This window comes from Anneissia japonica, unplaced genomic scaffold (assembly GCF_011630105.1).
Source record: "Anneissia japonica isolate Jap-2015-1 unplaced genomic scaffold, ASM1163010v1 scaffold287957_len1322810_cov207, whole genome shotgun sequence".
In the NCBI taxonomy this organism is placed as follows: Eukaryota; Metazoa; Echinodermata; class Crinoidea; order Comatulida; family Comatulidae; genus Anneissia; species Anneissia japonica.
This window is the reverse complement of record NW_022683022.1, coordinates 1,173,933-1,193,500: the sequence shown is the minus strand read 5'-3', so window position 1 is coordinate 1,193,500 and position 19,568 is coordinate 1,173,933. Positions and strand designations below refer to the sequence as shown.

At 34.0% G+C, this 19,568-nt stretch overlaps 1 protein-coding gene across 1 annotated transcript in view; it reads right to left on the bottom strand.

Annotated features, from left to right (window-relative positions):
• Positions 1-685: 685 nt before the first annotated feature.
• The window catches only part of LOC117116484 (sortilin-related receptor-like), a 23,668-nt gene continuing 4,785 nt past the window's right edge, over positions 686-19,568 (bottom strand). The window contains exons 2-8 of the mRNA XM_033260578.1: positions 13,048-13,147; positions 12,002-12,175; positions 8,779-8,889; positions 5,547-5,712; positions 3,570-3,641; positions 2,983-3,054; positions 686-761 (exon numbers count right to left, since the gene is read on the bottom strand). Coding sequence (XP_033116469.1) covers positions 686-761; positions 2,983-3,054; positions 3,570-3,641; positions 5,547-5,712; positions 8,779-8,889; positions 12,002-12,175; positions 13,048-13,147 — 771 coding nt within the window. The remainder of the gene's footprint in view (positions 762-2,982; positions 3,055-3,569; positions 3,642-5,546; positions 5,713-8,778; positions 8,890-12,001; positions 12,176-13,047; positions 13,148-19,568) is intronic.

The following is a 19,568-nucleotide window of genomic DNA, read 5'->3' as shown; positions in this document are numbered from 1 at the left end:
TGGTGAAGATCAAGAATTTGAGTAAATTATTTAGTAATTGCTGTGAGAAGTAGAGCACACCAGAAGGATGGAGGAATCAGGTAAAAATGTTGTGGCATTTATAGTACTTTCTAATCTTCCATGTACAGTAGCCATCTCAAAGCATTTCAGAGTAGGCCTGTTATCCTGGTCAGTAACTCAGATGGTTCAGTTGACATGAGTTATGTTAAAAGCCATTTGTGAGGTCTCACCACGAAATGAGATGCATTGTTGGTAAAGTCATTTTGAGATAATCATAAACAAAGTCAAAATTTTTACACAATTTTGATTTTAATGTTTTTTGATAACTTGATATTTATATTTAATGATTGTGTACTTTTTAAGTGAATTTTCTTACTAAAACAGTGTTCTCTGCGCATATTCTGTAATTCTAATCCTATTATTTGTACAGGTTAGTTTATCTTGGAGGTCGATTTTCTCAAAATGTGGTTCTCTTACACATAATATTTAAATGTTCACATCTCTGGATCTACATATCCTAGTGAAGCCATTCAAAGACCAAATTAAAGCTTATAATGTGATCTACCCAAATATAGTATAAACTCAATTTTTGATATTCTAATCATGAGACTCATTTTGTAGTGAGGCCTCACATTTTATCAATAAAAATTATATAATTATAATAGATAATAAATAATACAGATACTTACAGAGTCATGAGATGACTCATTCCACTAAAAAGTCCATCGGGTATTGTACCCATCTGGCAACCAACAAGGTTCCTAAAGGGGAGGGAAACATTTGAAGAACATAAGTTGACGGACATATCCTCGTGGTTATAGATAAACTATTCATACAGTTTTACACAGTTTGTTATTGAAGGCATCTACACATTATAAACCATTATATATTTTAAGTATATAACCATTATATATTTTACGTATATTTTGAAGACATTGTTTTTGTCAACGGTCATTCAGAGTACACAGATGATAATACTATATCTCATGTCACGTGCCATTTTAATTTGTGGTTACATTAAAAATTACGATCGTATAACCTATTAGATTGTAAGTATTTAGAACAGGATACTAATAGCTTTGATGAATAATTATTACGGCGACAGGTGTTTCTGTGTGTATAAATCATTTACATTATTAATTACAAAATACATTATTATATGAACAATGATTTTAAATAATTAATAATTGCATTATAGATTCTTTACAAATAATAAACGATACGTTTTAATCTATTAAAGATAAACTAAAAAATGCGCTTAAATCTAGCTAATGATCGCATTTGAAATTTTTAGAATGTTATTGATTTTGAGAACAACATTTATATGGTATTGCTTTTTTTAAAAAAAATAATAGTTTTAATATTTTATCAAGAATCTATTTGTTTTATTGTGCTTTTTGTATTTTACTCGTGTTACTGTGTTTGTTTTGCATTTGTTAGAGGGCCACTTTGAGTCAGCCTCGCTGTTACAGCGACCCTCATGGAAGAAACTTAATAAATAATAATAAAAAAAAAGGACAGTAGCAAAAGAGTAATCAATATAATGTGTTAAAATCAATAACACAACTCAAGGTAGATTTATTAACGTTGAGATCTTTGCATTAAAAACTCCACAAATCAAAGATTTTTTTTTTAATGACCTAATGTACCTATTATAATGTAGTTCGAATTTAGTTTTGATGCTGTAATTTTGCATTCTAATCGCATTTTTCAAGTCATTTTCAGCCCAATCTATTGAACCTAAAAATAATTACAACAGATACAATGTTACGGTATATTATATCTAAATTTTACCACAATGCAGCACCGAGACAGTTAGTATTAGCATAAATTCAAAATGGAAATTATTATCAAAACAACAATTTCGAGGCTCCAGGTCGTTTGGGTTTAGATATCATAAATCTGTTAAAGGTGATAGAAGTGTGGTATCCATAAAATCAAATTCACTTGTTTAAAATACGATATGATGTATACATGACGTTATCACGTAGAAATGACGTCACACGCGTCAAATATATCATTAGGATCAAAATGGCTACATACTTAGAAAAAACGGGATACAAAGACAATAATAATAATGTTCTGTGGAGTCATTCTAATATATTAAACAAACTTACATGTCATAGGCTACTCGCTGACTCTTTAATAGTGAATAATGCTTTTATGTTACCTTTTGACCAGTTAATGTTTTTCTGCTGTAGGCAAGTGAATATCAACCCTCAACCAGGTGAAAATCATCTACATTTACCACAATGAATAAGTTTGTCACAACATTTGCTTTTATAAAGACAGGTCAAGGTTTCCACCAGCATACGGAATTTCTTTATCATCCCGAGTTGAACATTTCTGCCTATTTTTTTTTTTTTTTTGATTTTCATCATTCCAAATTTGGAATTAGAAATTGCGGCTGGGCCCCTTGCGACCCGCGGCAGTCATAACACGGCGCCAGTACCAACACTGTATGTCTCCTGCCTCGCCTAAGTCTTATCATGCGAGGGTTAAAAGTATTCCAGGAAAGCGATCGACTCCAATTAAATTCTGACGAATTTAACCGGGATCTTCAGCACAAGGAAGGAACATTTCCTGTCGACCAAACGCTCAGCTGTTTCACAAAGGAATAATCTCTTGGGTCTCAAAAAGTGCTTTCCAATTGCGAATAGGCCTAATCTTAAAAATTACAATCACAGATACTGCCCTCTTAAGCCATCCGTGACACAACTTATTCATAAAATTTTTGTCATTGTATTTCTCAACAAACCAATGTGTCTTAATCACTTTAAATCATTTATAGGCATATCGATCTTGATGTGTAATATTATATTTTTAGTATTTGAACCGTGAATGGAAATTTAATTTTTTTCGCATTTTACAATAAATCGAACTTGAACCTGAAGTGATTAATAAGTAGAAAATAAAAATAAAAAAACAAAACATTGAATCTGACATATTTCGCAATATGTGTAATTTTGTTGGCTTACTTACAATTCAGAGATCGTTAAGTTGTTCGTTAATGCATCCGATTCAAACCGGAGATTTCGGTTTCGTGAGAAATACCTGTTATTCAAATACAAAGTACTGTTATACAAACATCACAAAGTTGATATTAATTAATAACATTAAATTGAATATATTACAATAATACATTAGCAAAAATGAACACACACATTTGGTTTAATTAAAACTTTCATAATTTGTAATATGCATTAATACGAAAAATAAATATATTAACATTAGATTGATGTTTATTGACTTACGTTATATCTTTTGATTATCAATTATGATTCTCAACCGAGATCTAGCTATTCAACTACACTGTTTTCTTGTATTTAGTCTCTTTAATATAATAACAATATAATATTAAATACAATAACAATAATTTAATAATTACAATTTATAAGGAAACTTTCTTACATTATTCTTTCCATACATTTGTTGTATGTACTGATTTGGCCTTATTTTTCAACATGTTTACTCATTGTTTGTTTACACCAACGTTATTTATTGTATAACCATTTTTAGAAACTTTGATGTAGACAAGTAGATCAATAGACTAATGCATGTATACTTACAGTGTTCGAAGATAAGGCAGATGATCCAGATCTCCTTTCCTCACAACACTGATATAATTGTCAGACAGGTCTCTGTTAAAAGATAAACATATTTGTAATTTATGTGGACATAACACACGTAGGCCTAGTTCACAAGTAAGTAGTAGTAACTAATTAATATATGATAAAAGTTGTAATGAAGCCGTGTTAGTCTAAACAATATACACAGATTATAAAAGGCAGCACTCTGAGACTAACATTGATGTAATTTATTCAACACAAGCTTTCACTGGCAGTCAATGCCAGCTTCATCAGGTGTGTGAAGTAAAAAATGGAAAACAAAATAGAAAAGAGCTAATGCATACATAATTAGCAAAGGTCTCACAATTAACCAATTAGCAGTCGGATACAATGTAGTATATAATGAACGGAGATAACAAATGTGATCAAGCTACTTACAATACAATAATAAATATAATTAATATATTTAAGACATTTTCGTTTATATTTAAAAAAATATCTAGTTAGGGACCTATGTATATAGGCCTATCGGTCCGTTTATTAGTATTCTTCAATTTGTTTACAGATATCCTATTGCGGTCATAATTAATTTAGCGAATTATATATATTCAAAAAAGAAAACAGGTCTACAACGGTTCAGTGGTACAATATTGTAAAACGTCCAAATTAAAGTAAATACTATTGTTCACTTAAATTATATTAAGAAATTATTAGTGAGGTCTCATTACAAAAAATACCTTTGAGTCAATTAATTATCCAGGAAGCTTAAATATGGACTTCAAACCACCCCACCTCTATTCCCACTATTCGTATACCTCTTAGTTGTTTATTTTTTAAATTTTTATTTAAAACAATCGTCTAACAGGAACACTTTGTTCCCACTTACAGGCGAAAATTACAAATATAATCATCAACGATATAATAATAATAATAAAGGTTTAAAAAAAATTTAAAAATTATTATGATACTCTTATAGCAAATGAGTGTATCATTCGCCCCGCCCCTTCCCACTATTCGTGTATTTCTTTTTATTTATTTTTTTCTTTATTGTTTTTGTAATTTATGTTAAAACTATTAAAAATTGTATATTTCCAAACTTATTAATCTTTAACGTAATAAAATTCGCCGCTTCTTTGTTTTTATTACGCACAAATTTCTTCAATTTGAAACAATTTTGATTTCAGTGTTTAGACTCTCGAAAAAAGTGTTTTACATCAAACACGTTCAATTAGAAAACATATATATTATGATATATATATAATATATATAATATATATATAACATTTTGCATCTAAAGGAGGAGGGACAAATAAATTGCACATAACTGAAAATCACCAAGAGGAACACTGTGTTTGTGCGATAGTACGTTACCCCACAAATATCATCTTCATTGGCATGATTGTTTAAAAAGTGATCATCCGAAACTCAAAGGAACTAAATACTGTACGTTGTACTGCAAATAGTAAGACTAATTGTGTTCCTGATGTGGAAGTCTCTCGTGCTATCTCTAGTCGTTAAGGATGCAAACATCTAACTAAGATGATGGAACACGTAGCCTAATTCATAACTAGACTGTTTTGTACATGTGCGGGAATACCATAATGAAATATAAATTGTATATGCTTCTTAGTATTTTATTGAACAGTTGTTAATGTGTATACAAGATTTCATGAGAGTATTATTTTGCCTTAGGCTTGACGCCATATGAGACGTCGACTCCAAAGGGTACACATCGTTAGCAACTGATGAAAGTGTTTGGATATAAGTTGGATATAAGCGCTGCTCTGAATTCAATTCTTCGTGTACGTATGTCAATCACGGACAATTACACTAACGCATATTGACGATAAGTGAAAATGCATTACATTAACTGATGTTTTTTTATAGTGAGTGTTTATTTATTCATCTAAGATCTATCTAAGACCTTACGTTATCCTATTACATCAGGTGAATGTACGTGTGATGGTATTTACTTACAGAAGTACAGTGTTAGTAGGTAGATCCCTTGGAACAGTTGTAAACCCGGTCGTATTTTCGGTATAACAGAACACCTCAGATTCACATTCTCCGTCGTCTGCATTGCCGCCATGACGCGATATGCACTTTAAGTAACAGGTACAGTTTGGCGGGTACGTCCCATTTTCTAAGGTTAAACCAAGAAATGACATGAAATTTATCAACAAAACTTGCAATAATGATAAAACTGCTATCATTTTGGCATAAAACAAACCAAGATAGGTAAACAGTGGGGGAAACACCAAATGCATTATGTTTATATAATTTGTAAGAACATTAAATATATACAATAGCAAGTTTAAAACTGTTAAAATAGATACCAGCAACTTACAAAAACATGATCTTTTCGACGAAATCATTCAACGTACGTACAATCATTCAAACATTGGCCTTCAACCGTTGGTAACTATACGAACCAGTGCAAGTGATGTTCTGGGTCTCATTAATAGCTTGAAGCAAAGTAAGGCTCCCGGTCCTGACCGTATCATCTCTACCATGGTACAGCTAGTTCGGAAATATATTTGTGAGCCTCTTGCTAGACTTTTCAATCTATCACTTCAAACTGGTGTCGTTCCCACCGACTGGAAGAAGGACAATGTGGTTCCTATCCATAAGTCTGGGGACATCAGTGTAATTGATAATTATCGTCCAATTTCTCTATGTTCTGTTATCGGTAAACTTTTAGAAAGGATCGTTTGTAAACAGCTTGTTGATCATTTTAGGCATTGTGGTTTATTGTCTTCTTCCAAACATGGGTTTACTGCCGGTAGATCCTTTCAAACTGCACTTGTTTCTGTTTATCATGATTGGTGTTCTACTTTTGATGTTCTGTGCCCTCCCCTCATTGATGTTCAATTTTTAGACTTTGGTAAGGTTTTTGACAGGGTTTGTCATAATATCTTACTAAATAAGCTTCATCGCTATGGGGCCTGTGGTCCTGTGATAGAGCGGTCAACATAATTTCTCTTGAATCGTCAACAGTATGTGTGTTTCCGTGGGGCCCTGTCCGCACCCTGCGCGGTCCAATTTGAAGTTCTTCAGGGTTCGGTACTGGGTTACGTTCTGTTTAACATTTACGTTTTAGATTTGGCTAATGCTGCATCTTCAATCAAGGGGTGGCGCCAGGATTTGCCCGACGGGGGAGGGGGCCGATGTTCCCGACGGGGGGCTGATACCCCCGATGAGAGGTCAGATTTCCCCGACGAATGGAAAGTGGGCGTGATCGGGCTTCGATGAGAACGTCACGAAAGTGTTCCAGGGGGCGAAGCCCCCGAAAATTTTGACAATTTAGAGGTTTCAAAGACTTATTTAATAGATTTTAGAGTCTACTAATATGTCAAAAATTTTCGAACGTCAACTCTGTGAAATATCATGGTGTTACTTTTTCTAATGATTTACCTTGGAATACTCATGTTGATAATGTTTCAAACAAGGCTTCCCGCCTTCTTGGTTTTATCAGGAGGATTGTTGGCTCCAGGAATCCTAGACTTAACAATGCTCTTGTTCATCCTATTATTGAGTATGGGGTTCCTTCTTGGTTACCTTTCAGCTGGGGTCACATTCAGAAACGTATGTCAAAAGTCTGTTTTCCTGTTAATGTTAATGTTCCGTTTAGAGTTAAATCTGGCAGTCTGTCCTATGCGCAGCGTTGTAAATATTTGGGGCTTATTCCTGTCGACGATCAATTTTGTTATTTATGTATTTCATTTATTGCCAGCTGTCTTTGGGGAAAATATTCAATTGATATTTCTAATTTTATTAATCTAATGTTTTATTAAATCTAATGTTAACTGTCGGCACCCCAATGATCTTGTTTTTGGCCACCAATACTCCAGAACTAATGCTTTTAAATATTCTGTTTCAACCATTTTCCCCGCGCATGGGACAGAGTACCAAGCGACCTCAAGAACGATATTTTGTATAATTTCAATACATTCCGCCGATCTCAGGCTTCATTTTGCATGTTAGTTTCATCTGACTCCTTTCTGACCTCTTTTTGACTCCTTTTTAATTCCTGTATGTTTTACGGAGTTTTAAATAGGCCTATTAACTATTTGAATTTTTGAAAAATGATTTAATTTTTATTTTCACTGATGATATTTGTTATATTTTATATGTAATGGGGAAACCACTCGATAGTTGATTGAGTACGCTTTTTGTTTTACCACTCTCTTGTTTTTTTCTGATTGCGTCTGTTGGTTCTTGTCTTTCGCTTAAATTTTTTGAGAAAAATAAATGAAATGCAAATGAAATGAAAGTACGTAGGCACATCATGCAAAGGAACTAGGCCTAAATAGTCCATAACCGCAGGGTAAGAAGGGCTGTATGGACCACTACACCGGGGTAACCCCCTTCTGGGTTTTTGAAAGTGCACATGACTCAATTGTGTACACTGAGTCTACAGTCCTTATCCGAGAAGACTTGATGTTCCGCCACCAGAACCATATGCGAGTGTGCGTTGGAATCAGCGCCGATATTATGGCTGTAGATAGGTTGGGGAGCCCCTGTCTTAACAGTTCGGTCACTCAACTCGCCAAGAGTAAGTATGCTGAATATCAACAATGAAATCAAGCACAAAATTATATTGGCTCTTCTCATATAGAACTTGCGATGACCCACATTGAAGAGAGCGACACTTAGCCACAAATCAGATGTACACAGGCCAAGCTGGCCGAACCGACCTCTATGAAAACAGCAAAATCTGATGAAATATATAAGTAATGCCTTACGGAGGAAGATGTTGACGAGAAAGATGTCGGGTTTTCTGTGGTACAACGACAGTTGTTGCAACTCTTGTCTTGCAAAAAAGAAAATCCCATCACATGCTAATCTGAATTATGAAGAAAGACTAGGCTGGTAATGACACCCTACGCTGAAGAACTCGGGAATGCCACGTTTAGAAACGCATTTAAAAGACATGCTGAGGAATAGGCCTACACTCTAAATGCAAAAGAGTGAAAAAGAGTGAAAGAGTGCCTACAGGGACCACTACTCATGGAGTGAAATAGAAAGAGTGAGATGTCACTCTATTCAGAGTGAATTTTAGTAATTTTTACGCTATTTTAAGAATAATATTCACTCATTTAAGAGTGAATTTTCACTCGGAAAAAGAGTGAAATTGAAGTGGTCCCTGTAGGCACTCTTATACAGTTTTGCCAGACAAACTCAATAAAAAAAATAGAACATGTCTTACCGCAGACATTATCTGGGTTGAAATCTTCGTCAGAAGAATCACCATCTCCTCCTCTTCTTTCCGAGCCGTAGATATGGGTCCAAATGTTGGTATACAGGGGATTGTTCGTAGCTAGAAAAGAAATTAGTTTCTTTTATGAGCAATATCTTTAAATTACAAGAAATTTTATAAACTATAAGTTCGCACAATTTATACCAACATTGTATCTATAGCCGGAACCTTCACATTAAGGGAATAAAATATGTTTTTTATATCGCTTTTATCATGATTTGTAAGGTTTGGTCGACTACATTATTGAATTAATTTCTCATCTCTCATAACCTCCTAAACTAAAAAGAGTGCCCAAGTAGCTTATCTATAGAGAATCCGGTAGTGGTTTTCACTGCACTTTCTTCGACCGGATTACGAGATAGGTGAGGAAGGCTACTATCTTTAACCTGTAATATGTAATGGACCTTATGGTAAAAAGCTAGGTCACGTACTACAATTTATCAGTGAAACATCTTATAGAATAACAGGTTTTACTAGTAAAATAATCAGTTGGAGAGTAAAAGGGATGAGCCCATGGGTCCCGTCCATTGTTTGCTCAGTGTTTGGAGAAATTGGTCTTGGAGAACACAGCATTATGCTGGGACGATGTTAAAATACATTGGTCCTCTTAATACACTTTTACATTGGTTTGCTCAAGAAGGCCACAAAACACTAAATAATCCATTGCTACACACATTTATTTTACCTTCCAATGTTATGTCTATATTATATGCATACTAAAGTAAAATATCTCAATACACCTTGTTATGTTATTAGGAGGAAAATTTAATGTCAATAAATCTTACAACACCAGGCATAAATTACACAAACTAAACTTAAACCTAACTCCGATACGTTCAATACATTTTAAATAAAATGAGTACTATGACCACCTGGTTTTATATGCAAATGAGCATAAACAAATGCTATTTGCATACATTGACTCCTCGACCTTCATCTGGATTCTGATCGGAATTGGATAAAAATACAATGTTTAGCGATTTAATTTGTTATTTTGTTGAAGGACAAGTATTATTAAACAGTTTCAGAAAATCCGTTACAGCAATGGAATTTTATAAATTTAAGTACAGCAATTTATGAAAATTAAAATTACATATTATAACATTTCATAAAAGTTAATTATTCTGAAAGTAATTTGCATCAACAATAATTCCTTCACCTTCCTTACAAAAATAATGACCATAAGATAGCCAAAAAAGTCCCCAAAGAATTATTTTATTGTAGTAAGATAGCAAAAATCCCTCCCCGGTATTAAAATATGGCTGTAAGATAGAGAAACCGTGTACCGTATAAGAACTTTCTCCAAATTCACACAAAACGTTAAGATATAATACAATAATGACATATTTCTTTAGCTCTATGCGTGCCGTCACCACGGTGGAAGGGTCAAAACACATGCCGCGCAATGTAAGCATTATGAAGCGGATGAATGGCTAAGCCCTTAAAACGTTACCAACGTTATTCAATTTGTAAAAAGATCTCAGTATTGCGTACAAAGTGGATGGTCGATTATCGTATACCATGGCGTCATCGATATGAAGGCTTCTAAGCGCTTTTACTACCCGAGCACCACTCGTTTGCTTAGCTTATGAACTTCATATAAAACGTATCGTGAATGTAAATGCGTCACGTAATAATTAAGTTTTACATAGAACAACAAGGATTTGTATAAAAAATATTTGATTGCGGGTCTTAACAATTACAACTGGTAATAAACCGTGTAAAATTTAAGTGATTTTTTTTTCTTGTCGCGCCAAAGCATTTAGCCGCCCAAAGTCGTTTGAATTACATATTCATTTATAGTTGTAACATGTCATAAAATAAATAAATATTATTTATTATACGTGTGTATCATTGTTTATCGGAGAAACAAAGGTAGGTAATTAGCAGTACACATATACATAAAATAAATAATAAGTCTAGTCCCTGAATCTTGGAAGTGGAAATTATAGGAATATTTCGAACGCACCTGAGTGTTTGGACGTCATACTAAAAGGTACACACTGCGTTAGTATTATATCATGTTAATGCTAAAAACCAGAATCAAATCATCACTTATCAAACTGATGAATCTCTAAAGAAGAAAAGAGTGTCCTAATTGTTGGTATAAAGAATGACAGCCACTAAACCAAGCAATAGGATATGCTTGTACACCGTCCGAATCCATTTTGAAAACGCTGATGCTTACCTAAATCATTTATGAAACGACTTTGACAAAGTTATACTGAATACTGTATGTGTTACTAAACGCGTGAACACTCTAGAAGTTTTGCTTGATAAATTTATTTATTCCCAAACCAGACAAAGAGTATGGCGTTCTCCTAATAAAGAAAGCATACTATGTTGCCTCCATGTCTGACTGATTCCACCAACCAAAGACATTTACGAAGACTAATAGCGATTTTTTAACGACATTGTTGGACACTCTACAATGTTTAAATAACCTTAAAACCCTTTTGCATGGTTACACCATTTACAGTGTTGTTTTATGTTATGGGACAGCCTAAAGATATATAAAAAGGTGATTTACTTATAACTATAAAAAGTCAGTTTATTCTGCTGTTATTGGGGTAGGTATAACATTTGGGTTTTGGTGGGATTTGGAAAAGTGGCATTAACACACATATTTAGAGGACAAAACATATTTTTGTGTGTTTTTTTTGAAAAGTAAAGAAAAATGTTTAGACAAGTAAATGCATTTAGATTTCAAGTTGATGTTTGTTAAATTTGAAATTGAAGAACCGTTACAACAAAAATTAAAATGAAATATCTAGATTTTTTGCTTTCACCAGAAAATGTTTACATGTTAGTTACACTCAGTAACAATGTGTTCTCCTGGATTAAAAAAAACCAAAAAAAAAAAAAAAAAAAAAAAAAAAAAAAAAAAAAACGTTTTCGCGGAAGTTCATGGCATTAGTGTATCTTGAGTTAGTATAAAACAAATACAATCTGGAAAGGAACGTACTACAAAAAACTTATTAGTTTTGCTCGACAGCATCACAACAGATTAATACGCAGTTCACTTGCAAAGAAAAACCCCTTGTAATGTAAAGAATTAAAAAAATATTTACCCTCCATGGATTTAAGCCTACTACAAACCCCAGGGTAGTTGGATAATGCATCTGCATATAGATCATAATTACTTAAAAGATACTGTAAGTAGCATAATTACCACATTCCTCCGGTAGTTCATCTGAGCCGTTATCACAGTCACTAATACCGTTGCAAATGAAATTCCCCGGCACGCACTGGCTAGAATTCTGACACGGAAATCGAAAACCCGGACAGTCACCATGCGGACTTTTTGACGTTACCTCCTGGACATCAGGACACGTATTAATAATAACTAAACAAAGAAATATAAATATAAATATAAGTAAATAAATAAATAAATAAATACATAAATAAATAAATATATATAGGCCTATATATATACATACATACATATATATATATATTTTATATACACATCTAGATGTATATATATATATATATATATATATATATATATATAGGCCTATATCATTTTACATTCCTTCTCGTAATTCCAGCAAACCTTTGTTACGTAAAATGTTTAAAATAATGAGTGTTATTATTCTGATAGGGTCAATTACTGTGTATTGCAACATAAATATCCATACGCTTGCATTTCGTCAATCACATATACCTAGTCAATAGAACAAGTTTAATTAGTGATATTAAAATCAATCAGACATTTTTTTTTTGAAATGTTACAGAATTTGAAGGTGAACACATTAGAGCTCAATTGAGATTATGAAATTAAAGCAATTAATAAAGTCCGTAAGGATTAGGCCTTTTAACTGTACCTCTAAAACTCGTAAAAATTATTGAGGTAGGGCGCACACTGAGTCAGATGAGGGTCGTACGACCGTCAGTCGGCGAATCTAGCCTATCTTTGCTCGCTCTCTTGACGACACGACGCCGTCTGTAGCACACGCCTTGTTGCATTGCGTTAAGCTGGGCATCACGGTGCCCAACGGTCGTCGGCCGACGTGATTCTATTGGATACTTCAATTAGTAATCTACACCAGTTCTTGGTACTTTACGCCACGACGCGCGCAACGGATCGTTTATAATGACGATAAATTCAGACTGCCACCGACAGTACTATCTTCGTACAACTCAGTGAGTGCCCGACTTTAAAGTTATTAAAAGTACTGGTGTCCTATCGCTACAGCTGCTACAGACCACACTTACCTCGGCACGTTAACACAAGGTGAAAACTGAAGAATAACTGCAATACAAGTAAGCAATGAAGCACTTTAGTAAACGGACGGCATTTATCACTGTACTCCATCTATGGAAATAAATATCAATTACATCAACAAAAAAAATCCACAATGATATAGGCCTAATAATAATAGTAATAATAATAATAGTAATAATAATAATAATAATAGTAATAATAATAATAATAATAATAATAATAATAATAATAATAAATATTTATAACGCGCCTATGTAGGCTATACAGGTAATCAATTAGACACATGGGCAATAATTACCAATAGCGAATATGTTATTTTTAAAGTAATTCTTTTCTCAAAACATTCACAACATTTTCTGGCGTACTGAGTGTTCTCACCGTCAGAAAACATCCTGTCCTTGACAAAACTTTAACTCATAAAAACGTGTTTGAAAGACAAAATGTTAAACATCAAGTTACTGTATAAACAAGATTTACAGAATCTTTGAAATTTGGTGCACTTGCAAATTTCTTAGAAGTGTATTACACATAATTGCTCCATTCAAAAGAGAAAAATGCATTTCATAGGCTACTTTTGGAAAATGTAGTATAAAGTTGAAAACGTGGTAATCTTGCCTTTCGGCAATTGAAATCTAATGAGAACTATCATGCAGTTTTATTTGGAGTGTCCTGCGGAAAAACTAATTCAGCAGCTCTGTTTTGAAATCTTTATAGTTTAGTTTTATAAGACATACTTTAAATATATGGTAATTTAAAATAGACGGGGTAACGATCCACAGTAACTATTATGATATAGTCATTTTATAATTCAACGTCACCACTAAAGCACGACGCAGTAATGCAATGGAGCAATATATCACGAGCAGGACTAAGTTTATATTTTCCAATTAGATTAGAAATTATTCTGACCAATCAGTGCGTAGTAGCCAAATTTGTACGGCGTCAATTTCGTTACCTAAGATACATAACGAACGCGATGAATACATTCTTTACTTTTCAACTTTATGATATAAAACAAGACAAAACAATAAAAATACACATCACATTAAAAAAAAAAAAAAAGAAAAAAAAAAAAAAAAACCAAGCCCAAACATATAGGTACGGTAGTTTATCTTGGCTATATAATAGAGTAATAAATATAGCTAAAGTAATGTTTAATAAACATCCCAACGTGCGCTGAACCGACGGAGAACCATTGTTAACGTTTTGGCACCCACAAGTTCAATTCCATCCTCTGCACTCCTTGCGTTTCAGACGGAGGGCTGAATTGCAAGTATACTATAGCCTCTTTCGGATTTTACTGCCCAATCACCACCAGAAGGACACTACTAGAAATAAGTCTTTGAACTTCTGTGGGTTAACATTGGTGAAAAAAAATACTTACAATGTCGAATTGAGTAACATTCACAGTGAACCTCACAGATAGAGCCGGTTCAAAAGTAGGTGTCTAAATCTATAGGCCTATAAGTCAATCTATTCATACCACCTACAATTCCATTTCCTTCATTCCTATTATCGGAATCCAGCATTACTGTGAAAAACTGTTGGTATTTTTACAGATCTGTTTTACAAAGATCAGAAAAGTCCAGGATGCTTTTCATAAATCTACAAAAGTAATACCTGTTCCACAGTGGTTGCGCCAGAGGGGGCTATAGCTCCCCCCCCCGTCGGGGAAGCATAGCCCCCGTTGAGGAAGACGATACATTTTGTCGGGGAACAAACAAATTAAAAAAAATATTTACATGTAATATTCGTTTAGCCACCATTGTTTGTGTTAACTTTTCATCACAAAAACAACAACAACAATAACAATAATAATGATAATAATAATAATAATAATAATAATAATAATAATTTAATGAGACTAATTAAAAATAATTTGCGTTCTGTTATGACAAATGATAATTTAGATAGTCTCATGATGGTTGGAATACATCGTGATAGGTGAAGCAACCTCGACCATGACAGCGTGGTTGACAGATTTCATGCAAATTTTCCAAAATATAGAGTTTCACTTTCAAGAATGAGAATTTGAAAATAAATTAGATGGTTACATTGCATACTCTTTGTTTCTTGCTTTATTCAAAATGTTTTGGTTTTGGAAGCTGATTTCAACATTAGAAAGCATAGCCTACATGAAGTCATATTATAGTAATATTATAGTAACTCGATGTCTATCAAATAAGTAATAAAAATTCGCCATAATTCATCAAATATCCGTGGCTTCCTGGGGGCTTCGCCCAGCCAAGTGAGACTCGATTCGTTCCACTAGCACCCCCCCCCCCGTCGGGGCCTTTAGGCCCTCCGTCGGGCAGGACCTGGCGCCACCACTGCTGTTCCACCTGTTACCCACACTGTGGATACCTGATTATTTTTTTGCAATTCAATATGGTAATACCAGCCAAAGCAAAGCTATCATGAACACACAAAGGGCGACAGGAGTGGCAGAGGCTGTAGACTAAAACATATCATAGCCTATATGTTCTCAATTAAAGTATAACAGGCCTAGCTAATTGTCGATGCCAACGTAGGAAGGTATACATTTTCTGTAACAATAGTTACTGTCCGTAGGCCTACATAGCAACATTGCAAAAATTGTACAGTTACTAAATAGGCATAACGATATTTAAATCTGTTATTAACAATAATGTTTTCATTTATGTATTTTAGTTCAAAAGTATAAATTCAAAAATAAATATTGAGAATATAAGCATGTGTTTGGGAAGAGAAAGAGGTGTAAAAGTCCCTATCCATTACCATTAACATCTATTACACATTAGGCCATTCTTTGTGATACTGTAATTGCAATCTACATAAAGAATATATTTAAAAATTCACCTGTTGAAGCTAACGCAAGCTAGCGGAAGCTTGTGTCTCAATAAATTTCGTTAGCCTAAAGAAGGTACTACTGTACTTATTTCATTTGCATTTAAAAACGGTATTTCTGCATGTTTCTTGATTGAAACGATAGTAAGACTATTCAACACACAGACACACATTAAAAAACATGACAACGTATAAGATAAAATTTGCACACAAATGATATGATAGGCCTATTATCATAAAAATAATGATGTGGTATACAATAAAATAAGCCTATACCCAACATAAATAATTCTTTCCTAATTTTTCCTACAACTAAAACACTTTGCTACAATCACTAATTATGTAAAAGCTATATCACTTGTATTCTTGAAAAAACAGTCGACAATCATGGACAATCTACTTATGTAAGTATGATTGTTACTAAACATTCCCTTAAGTACCTTAGATCACGTTGAAGCATGTCATAAAGTGCGGTAATAGCTCTTTTCCCCGCCATGAGTTATGTTTTTGATCCACTGTAGGCTACAGCACGACATTTATGCCGCAACATAATCTTTAAACAATAGACATAGAAAGTAATGCCAAATTATGTCTGTGCTAAGCAAAATGAATAAAATTAAATTCCACACTCAAATTGAAAATTTTGAATATATAAATATGTTATCAACTTTCAATTTCGTATAAACGCCCCGGGCGTATATTGTTGATAAGGGTTTTTGAGGGGAGTTTATTGGAGGGAGGCGTTCATTGTTTTGGTAAAAAATGGATAAATGTGTTATTGCGTGATCATAAAGGCTTGACCCCAACCAGGTTAGAAAAGAAGTAATTCTACTCGAGTTGACCATTAATAGAATGTGTTGAGAATGAGGTAGCCATTTAGATTTGTTTACAGTCATTTAAGGGGTGGGCGTTTATTCGAGGAAAAATAAACGCCTAAGTGTGTTTATTGGAAGGGCGTATATTCAAAGCGGGGCGATTCGAATATTCGAATAATTACGGTAATATTTTTGCTAACCAATTAACAGACGTATAAATAATGCAGTTAATCAATTTCAGCAAAAGCTATAGATTGCTTGATAAGTGTCTTATTATTAGTCACTGATTGTGGGATATTTGAATCTTTCCAATGATAACTTTTATGCTAATTTATGGATATTTTTGTGTTTATTTGTAAGTCCTTCGTGTGTTTACACAGAAGTAATTATAATTCAATACTGAAATAATATAATGCAATAAAGAAATAATCTAATGCAATATAAAATAATATAATGCAATATATAAATAATATAATGCAATATGAAAAATATAATGCAATACAGAAATGATATAATGCAATAAAGAAATAATCTAATGCAATATAAACTAATATAATGCAATATATAAATAATATAATGCAATATGAAAAATATAATGCAATACAGAAATAATATAATGCAATGCAGAAATAATATAACGCATTAATACAGAAATAATATAATGCGATTACAGATTTTTAAGCGACGTCAAAACATTCGAATTTACAAACGTTAGTTTTTTATCAGGCCTGATGTTAGCATCAATATTGGTGAGAGGCCACTATAATTATATTTATTAAATTTTTTAAGCCATGAAATACTCGAACCTATGGCGGAAACATAGCGGGAGCCACTTTACAACCTGTCAACAGTGCAAGCAAGTCGGGTAACTAGGCATGGCCGGCCGAGAATGGTCAACGTGTGGTTCGAACCCTCGACGACGAGGTTGACAACCTGAATGGAAATCGCTGCGCCAAACCGGCCTTCCCATTTAACCAATTAATACAATGAAAAACCTTTACTAAATAACAATGTGTTTGTTCACATTTTGCGTTTTAAGACTATTGTATAACCAGTTTCTATTATCGATTACCTAATAAAATATTTGTATTGTAAATTTGCAAAAGTGCTTCTAATGTGTCACCAAGATTATTTTTTTTCTCAGATCTAATGTATAAATAAATAAATATTATTTTATATTTATGCTTGTGCGTGCATAACTACGTAATTTATATAGGTCTATCCACATCGACAACTAGCAATTTGAAATTTAACATGAACCACGGGCCTTGATTTAGGCCGAAATCCAAAGAATCCGATAATGGTAGACCCCGGGTATTCAACCTTTTTAAGCCGGGGGCCAGTTCCAATTTGTTGAGACCAGTGGCGGTCCGACATAAATTGTGTACTTCCATTTTCTTTTATAGTGGTGAATTCGAAACAGAAGGGGCCAGGGAACAACTTTCACAGATAGGGGAGAAAACTACCTCACCGTGGTTGGGGCTGATTAGTTGGGGCTGAGGCAAGAAAATTTATGATTATGGCACTTCTAGATGGTCGGAAATGGCACTCTCAGACTTAACTTTGCATTTAATATTCTCTTTTCTCTTTTCTTTCTTTTAGAATTTAAAAGAAAAAAAAACTGAACTCCAGGTTGTCCTACCATGTTGCTAGAAATTTCCATACCACGATATCCATTCACCAGTGGTTGGGGTTGAGATGAGCTCATTTTTAACTTAGATACCTCTACATTCCTGGAAATTGCACTTTCAAACTCAAAAATAAGTTTTCAAAGCAGTGATTTCAACAGAATAACATGCCCCGATTCTTCTGGTGCTGCAAATGGTTAGACATTGCATCACATCGGTTAATCCATTGTCCCCATTAGTCTACCCCTTTCAATGCCAATACCCTACGCCACTAGATAGTGAGCTACGCTCAGAAAAAGCCACACTCTTGTAACATTGCTAGAGAGTGGGGTGCCTATGTGGTGTTTTTCTAAACAGAAAACTTTTTCTAAAAATCGGCCGAAAAATGATTCATTTTTAGAAACGTTTCGCCGGCCGGATGAAAATCTTCGGCGGGCCGGGATTGGCCCGCGGGCCGGGGGTTGAATGTCGGGGTGGCAGACGGTAATGGGTAAAAGTATATTTATAGGAGCATATCTGAAAGTGACGTGACGACGCACATAGATTAGGGTCAATGTTTCTTCCGCGGGAGCCGCGTACCTTTACCGCGTCTAGATCGTCATTATTAATGTAACACTGCATACTCCAAATCTGTATGGACCTTGAAAGCAAAGCCGTAGCCAGCTATTGGGACAGTTGGGACAGTCCCATGCAATTTTTCTAATGGGTGTACAAAGAATGGGTTCACATTTTTTTAAATGAGTCCAAATGAGTCCACTTTTAGAAAAATGGGTCCAGATTTCTCATATGTAAGCAAAAATGGGTATAATTTTAAGAAAATGGGTCCAGATTTTTACATTTTTGCTTAAAATGGGTCAACCTTTAAGAAAATGAGTCAACCTTTAAGAAAATGAGTCCAAATTATTCGAATTTACGTGTAAAGTTTGTCCACCCTGATACTGTTCCGCAGTGTTTGAAAATCTTGGCTACGGCATTGCTTGAAAGTGAAGCAATTTGGAAGCGCAACCGTTTTTAGTAAGCAGTAGAACTTGCCGAACTTTCAACATACATGACAGAACACACGATTATTTGATCAGACCACATCAGACCAGACATTGTAGTGTGTGTGGGTCATCTAACTTTGAAGCTTCGACTACTTTGACAAGTCTCATGCGACACTGGCTCAAGTATATTTGGCAGGGCCCAATTTCCAAATGCTGTAGGACTCCTTATGTAATATTTATTGGTAATTCAGGGTATATA